The sequence below is a fragment of the Atta cephalotes genome (assembly GCF_000143395.1).
Source record: "Atta cephalotes unplaced genomic scaffold scaffold00038, whole genome shotgun sequence".
In the NCBI taxonomy this organism is placed as follows: Eukaryota; Metazoa; Arthropoda; class Insecta; order Hymenoptera; family Formicidae; genus Atta; species Atta cephalotes.
The window spans coordinates 2,339,391-2,347,526 of NW_012130102.1; the positions used below are offsets into that span (position 1 = coordinate 2,339,391).

The window sequence follows — 8,136 nt, forward strand, 5'->3', positions numbered from 1 at the left end:
ACAGTTAAGAAAGGATTAACGAAACGCTAATTCAAAAACAATCTTACACTAGGAAAAATAATATTGAAACATTATTTTGTACTACCTTTTCAATCAATTTTCAATTAATAAACAAAATTGTTTGAAAATTTGTTTAACCTTTAGTATACCTTTAGTTTTTGGCCTTATTACACACGTTCGATCATTCGTGTTCTAGATTAATATTCATCACTTTTACAAGTATATAAATTATTAAATGATTTTTATATATATTTTGACATCTTTAGAAAATATCTGTACAGTTATATATTCATAACAAATTGCAGATAAATTGTTATAACTAACTGTAGTTAACAAAAGAAAAATGCAGTTTCATATAAAAATATAAAATTTTGAAATAAAAATGTTTAAAGGAAAAATATAGTTCAATATCTTAAAATTGATATGTCAAATTACAAAAAAAAAGTTCAAGTGTCAACTATCTAAAATGTTTAGTTATTGAGTAACTTGAAAATGATGTTTTTTTAATATACATAAATGACTATAAATTGAAGATATATTATGTTTACATTTTAAACAATGCATATTATTATTGCTATTGTGTTAAAAAAAACTTATGATTTATTAGAAAAATTCTTTATAATATTACGACAATATATTGTAACATATAATATTACTGACAACATTTTGCACAAGGTTAAAAATCGTGTTTATTAAGAGCTAATATGTTGTTCTAAGATAATTAAATTTTTTTTTAATTCGCGAAATATTTCCATAATACAACCGAGAATTAATTAAAAATGAAGAAAAAAACAATTTTTTTAGTTACAAAAAATGTACACTCTGTACACACGTTGGATTATTTGTAATCCAAAGATGAACTTCGGAGTTATATGCCGTCCAGTTAAAGGACGAATTGAGACCACGCACAAAATTTGTTCTTTAGATGTCAAATGTGTTTTTTTTAGATGTCAAACTTTTTTTAGTAATAGAAAAGAGACCGATATCAGGTGCTCTTAGTATTTCAAAGAAAATAAATCCGCAGAACATGAATGACTCAGAGATGTGTACTAAGAGTTAAATATAAAAACTGAAACGAATAATTCAACAATTTGAGGTCTCATGTAGTAAAGTGAATTATTCCGATCAGCATGTAAAATGAATTATTTTGTCGTCAGTTGCAGAATATCCCTGAGACGTATCACAATTCTGGACACAAATTCTTGAAGAATCGGCTGTCGCGCTTTGCCAACGTCCATCACTTCCTCATGATTTGCTTCGTAGTGATCTTCGTAATCCGTAACACATTGGTTAGTGATTAAACTGAAGGTGAACACGGTGAGATCGCAATGTCGGGCGGTGATCACCTCATGAACCGTGGACATGCCTAAATAGTAATCACGTGTGTTATTATACATGAAACTGTCTACATAGAGAGAAAATATATAATGTAAAGAAATATAATTTAAACACAAATAAATATAGATGCAGCTCGTAATGTGCAAGGAAGAATAAAGTATAAACAAAATGAAGGAAACCTTACTGAACAAAATCACGTCATATAGTTGCATGATGAAATCATGTAATCAAAATCACACGTAAATCATAATAAATTGTTCCAAATCAGTAAGTGATTATAAAATTACGTATTTTGAAAAATCACCTGATATGTTCTTTTTTCTTCTATTTCTATCATTCAATTCTTTAAAATTCGATAACTTAAAATCACATGACGGAAAAATTATTTGTAATACAATATTATATAATTTTTTAAATTACATCATTTAAAAAAATCACATACTGATTTGGAACAATCCGTTACGTGATTTATATTAATTTACATTACGTGGTTTAATTACACGATTTCATCATGTAACGTTGTAACATAATTTTTTTTTAATAGGGAAAAATGACAAAACTAATAGAAATCACTATCTAATTGTTATATATGTAATGAAATAATTATATAAAATAAAATACTATTATCTTCTTAATTATCAATAATTATATATACATACTTAAAAATATCTATTACTTTCAACTGCGATCTAAAATATATCTATAAAATTTTTCATAATTTTTGTTATTTTAAAATGTGTATAATATATATCTTTAAAAAATTTTTTAAACCAGTTTTTAAAGCAATTTAACACTTTTATAAAAGAATTAATTTCGTCATAAAGGTCATTCCCCGTTATCTCACGTTCAGTTCATTCTATTTTAATTCTGCCATCACGTCATACAGATAAATGGATGTATAATTGCAAAGTAAGTAATTCTATCACAAGCTATTTACAAAAACAAAAATTTAATTGCTTATCTATAAATCACACATGTAATATATTACACACATAATATATTAATTCAAACATCATTGCGACTATAATAATTAATGTTTCTAATAGAATTTTATATCATATTGACAATTATAGATATTTTTATTTGTTTAGAGTATTATATAGTGTCATAGATAAGAAAATCGGTATAATTCCATACTTTTCAATTTAAATATAAATATAATACGTTTCTTCAATAAAATTAATCATTTTGTCTCCAGTAGAGTCATGTGCTAAACTGCATATTTAGAATTTTAAAGTAAAATATTCCAGCAAACATAAGCATCTACAATATAATCGTTAGTTATAATTTTCCCCTTGACAATACCTATAACCCAACAAACATAGAATATAATATTTATATAATTGTATACATATAATTGTTATATAATTATTATATTCTGTTTTTACTAATTGTGAATTATGTGTTATGTTACAATTATACATATAATTATATCGTTGAATGGACAATTAACTAACTAGTGTTATGTTTATTAGTTCCTGTTTGATGGGATTAATATTGTCTACATATTCTGTAAATATTAGCATCTTTACAGTTATTCTAAATGCAGATTGTAAAAAGATTTCGTATCAAGATAACAAACATCTTGAGGTGTATTTTAATCAGGATTAGCAAACGTTACTTTACAGTTACTTTATCATTACTTTCTATAATAAACAATTTGATAATGATGTTACAATTTTTTATGACGGTAACACGAACTAATTAAACGCTAAAGTTGTGCTAACGTTAGAAAAGTCGCTTTGAAAAGTAATTGTCATCATTACGCGTTACTTATTAAAAAAAAGTAATAAGTAACAAGTAACACATAATGTTATTCATTACAAGTAACGCGAGTAAAAAAGTAACGCGTTACAAATTAATGGAAAAAAGAGTTATTTTTTTCAATAATAAATGGCTTTTTCAACCCATACAAGTAACGATTGATTTTTCTAACTCTGATGTTATCCATTATAATATATCGTCATAAAAAATTCACAAAAATTCACATGTCATTATCAAATCATTATTATAACAACGATCAACAAAGTAATGGCTCTATAAAATTCGGTAAAAAGATCTTTTAGCTGTTGCTATTACAATCCGATGATAATAAAGGTTATAAATAGGAATTTGCTAAAACTATAACTTCCTGGAAATATTCTAGACAGATTTATCAAAAAGAAAAAAATAACTTTTAATACTTGCATTGAGATACAAATTATTACATATAGTTGCAATAAAAATAAACGTAAAAATATCCTTAAACATTTTTAAAAAGTCAAAACATTTTTATAAATTGCTTGTCATTTAATATGTACAAAATAATAAACAAATATTTTTTCCTGTGTTAAATAATTTGATAATAAAAAGATTAAAAATATTAGTGATGATAACATTACAAATAAATAACGTACATTTACTACGCTTGGCTCGATTATAATTAAAAAATTTAAATGACGTACCAACCGCATCGACACCGATCATTCGCAACATCTTCAATTCTGCCACTGTCTCGAAATTAGGTCCACCCAAACACGTGTAAACCCCTTTATGTACAATATCGCCAATGCCCATCTCTTCAGCTACTTGTCTACCAATCTCCATCAGTGTGGCGTCATAGGCTTTATTCATAGGCGGAAATCGAGGTCCAAATCTGAAAAATGAAGCAATAAATGAAGAAAGAATTAAAAACAAAAAACTTAAATTAATAAATAATAAATAATAAAATAATTGAATAAAGTAAAATTCTTGATTTTTATATACCAAATAAATATTTCAGATGTTTATTTTATTTACTTTTTTTTCTAAAAAAAAGAAGTAACATTTTCCCGATTCGTTATAGGTAAAAATATGTTAACTTAAGTATATCGTATACGTATATTAGCAAAGAAATTCGCATAGAGTACAAATCCAACCTATCATCATTTGGTCCTTGAAGCGGATTGTTGCCGGCAAAACCCATCATATTCACATGATCCTTTACTATCATGATATCACCTACTTTGTAGATGGGATTTAGACCGCCGGCCGCGTTCGTAGCAATTAAATGTGTCACACCCACCAGCTTCATTACTCTTACTGGCATAGCACACTACAAATAATCGCCTTTATCATACATCTCAATAAACATGTTTTACATTTTTTTTTATCTAGAGTAAGATCAGGAGACACGGTAATAGTGTCTCGGGTGTCAAGTCAGTCATTGCGATTAGACTCCCGAGACCGGACCGTGTATTGCAATTACTGAAGCCAATTATACCTTCCAAAGTGGATAACCTTCATAATAATGAAATCTGCCTTGCATGCACATGACTGGTACACCTTGAAGATACCCAAAGACCATCTGACCGGTATGTCCTTTTACCGTAGATATCGGAAAATGTGGGATTTCTTCATAAGGGAAGCATTGTTTGTCCACGAGGGATTCCGCAATCGAACCTGGACACAACTCGTTTTGCTCATATGATCCTGTTTAGGAATAAACAAAGCTATGATAGGATAAACCGTCACCCGGAATTCCCGCAAAGCCGTTTAGCATTGTTTAAAGCAACATACACACACTCACATAAATTGTTGTTAATCCCATCTTAATTTTATCTTCAATTACATCTTTTCGGGGACTTTATTATGTAGAAGAATTATTATTAGACGTTATCAGAAAAATTTGAGAAAAATTATTTCTGTTCTTTTTAAATTCAACTCAAAGAATAGAACAATCGATAAGTAATATTGTGTTACTCTAGTATTCAAAAAATCTATGAAGATCTTCTAATATACCTATCTAATATACCTATCTTGTGAATTATTCTTCTTTTTTGAAACCATAATTATTCTTTCTTCGAGAAAAAGTAATTTAATTTGTGAAAAATTTCAAATACTTTATAATAACTTTATATTATGCGCGCGAGCAAGTTTGCATAATCAACATGGCTATTCATACTTTGATCGCGATTTGCTTTCTTAGCATAATTAAAAGTTATTAGGTCACAAATGTAAATAGGACCAAAATTAGCTGCGATTTTAGCGTGTCAAATGACATATGCAATTTAATGCTAAGCGATATTTGAACAATATTCGTGAAATCAAGACGCAATAGTAGAAGTAAACAATACATACATATAAACATAAGCGTGAAATCATAATTAGGCAGACATTGTAAACTTTGTAGTAATATTCAAAAGATATTGTGCAAATAATAGCATGCACAAATGTCCAAGACAGTATACTTCAAGACACTATATTTCAAAATCGTTTATCATTATTTTATATCACAAAAAATTTATCTTTTTAACTACAATCTATAAGCACAAACCTTCAATAAATTAGCTTTGCATAAGCACCATATATATTATAAAGAAAATTATACATAAATTTAGAATATTGCATTATATTCTTATGATTTTTATAAAAATTCTTGAATAATGTCAAGTTAATTAATGTCTTACCAAATTATATATTTTATTAGATCTCATATCGTTACTACTATAATACAACGCCAAGACAAGCGTGGGCGATTCTATACCAATTAAATTTAAAATTAATATCTAAGATTCATAAATTTTCAAATACTTGAATCTACAAAGAATCTTGTTACATATTAACGTTATCGATTATGCAATTATTGATTTTGCAATGATTAATTAATTGACTTATGTCAGTAATAAATAAATAAATATTATTTAACATTATACAATTATAAACGAATCGTGTATACATACATATAAGTACAAGAAAAAATGTATACATGTAATACTAACTACTACTTAACTACTAACCCATTCCCGAACCGCATATAATTCCTATTTTCGGTTTAATCTTGATGCGATTCAATAAATATTGTGCTGATTCCTGTAATGTTTCGAAGGTGTATCTGAAAGATACAATAATGTATGTTATATTTAATATAATAAATATTAGGTTTAATAAATTGCTTTAAAAGCTTCAATTCGAACTTGAAAGTATTGGCATTAAAATTCTCGATCTAATTGTAAGTTTCGAACCTTTAAAACTTAAAAATTTCGAAACTTCAATCTTATTATATTAACTTCAATCTTACAAACTTCGAAGAATCAAAATTATACAATTATTAATTTAATATAGCTAACAGTAACAAATAGATTTTCATAAAAAATATACAAATATATTTGCGAATATATATTGCATTCGAAAAATTCAAATATTTTTCCAAGCTTCGAAGCTTCAAAGGCATTTTAAACTTCGTAAGTAGAAGTTAATTTCGAAAATTCAAATTCTTTCAAAACTTCAAATTTTCCAAGTTGTCAAAAGTAATAGCTCTGAACAAACAGAAATGTTTAACATGGATATTTGCTCAATTTTGAATTATTCCATGTTCATCTTTGTTATTATTTCTACATAATTGACAAAGTTTGAGATAAATGAAATTTTGAAATGTATACATATAATCGTAATTTCGTTAACTTTCTAATATTCAGTTTTATTCAACTTTTGATCTTTGCTCTTATTATAAATCAATCAGTATAGACAAGCTGGGAGATAGTAGAATTGCGAAGTAACTCTCTCCCGATTGAACATGGCCAGCCGCCTTCTCTCTGCACTGATATCACAGAGACATATTAAAGCATACTACTCAACAGATTGGTACTGATTAAGCACTCGTCGTACCCGTTGCTTTAGCTTCACGATCGCGCAGCTGTTATTAAATGTCTCATCATAATTGCATGTAATTGCGTTTCTAGGCTTTACGATAATGACAACTATGGAGACCAATCACCACCATGGATAATTCATACAGTAGTTTTAAAAGTAGTTTTAAAAGTTGAATATTGCAAGTACGATTACTTGATATGATTTTATATACAGGAAAGTACCCTAATATGAGATAATGGCTTTCCGCTAATAAACGCTATCTATTGATTCCATGAATTTATTGTTCTTAGATTGAAAACTATTTAGTGAAAAATTCATTATTAAATTATGCCTGTAATCGTTGCAAAAAAAGATTTTAATATTTATTTATTTTATTTTTAAAATTTGGATATCTTCAAGTTTTATTGAGATGAGCTCTGAAACTTTGTTTATTATTTAATAAGTAAATATTTGGCAATAAATTCTTTATGTGGTGATAGAATAAGATCGTACTAATAAAAAAATACATGATATGTTGAATTGCTTACATACAGAAGTTAGATTTGATTGTAAGGCATGGCAATTGTAATATAAAATACCCAGGATATTTCTAATATGAAATAACCTATGCTCCTATGTAGTGAAAATCGTTGCTAAAACATAAATGTTATTGTACAATAATAAAAAGAACAATTGAATGAACATCGAGTGCCTGTTTCTGCAGTGCTTGGTTCCAATACCTACCTGATGAGTCAGCTAGGTACAATGCATCGCATTTTGTACGCGCACTGGCTGTTTATTTGTATTTTAGAAATATTAAATAAAGTTTTTTAATTGCAATACTGATGTACTTTGCGTTTTACTATCGATTTTTCAGGATATTTCATATTAGGAGCATAATTTTTTGACTTTGCGGTTTATTCATTTTTACATTTTTTTAATTTATAAAAAAATAAAATTTGAATTAAATTTTATATACATTATTTTAAAGCTTACTAAATTCCCTTCAAAATAACTATTTTTTTATTCTGTCCATAGATTTCTAGCATTTGCACAAAATGAACTCGGTATCTTATAATAGGGATTATTCTTCTAACATTTTATAATTAGTGGAGTAGAAGGCGTGTTATTATATCTTCTTTCTAGTTCACACAAACACACACACACACACACACACACACACACACACACACACACACACACACACAC

The 8,136-nt window shown here is 27.2% G+C and overlaps 1 protein-coding gene across 1 annotated transcript in view; it reads right to left on the reverse strand.

The window, feature by feature from the left end:
- Nucleotides 1-1,142: 1,142 nt before the first annotated feature.
- The window catches only part of LOC105621914 (purine nucleoside phosphorylase-like), a 13,024-nt gene continuing 6,030 nt past the window's right edge, over nucleotides 1,143-8,136 (reverse strand). The window contains exons 2-6 of the mRNA XM_012203351.1: nucleotides 6,096-6,190; nucleotides 4,580-4,788; nucleotides 4,236-4,411; nucleotides 3,783-3,973; nucleotides 1,143-1,366 (exon numbers count right to left, since the gene is read on the reverse strand). Coding sequence (XP_012058741.1) covers nucleotides 1,143-1,366; nucleotides 3,783-3,973; nucleotides 4,236-4,411; nucleotides 4,580-4,788; nucleotides 6,096-6,190 — 895 coding nt within the window. The remainder of the gene's footprint in view (nucleotides 1,367-3,782; nucleotides 3,974-4,235; nucleotides 4,412-4,579; nucleotides 4,789-6,095; nucleotides 6,191-8,136) is intronic.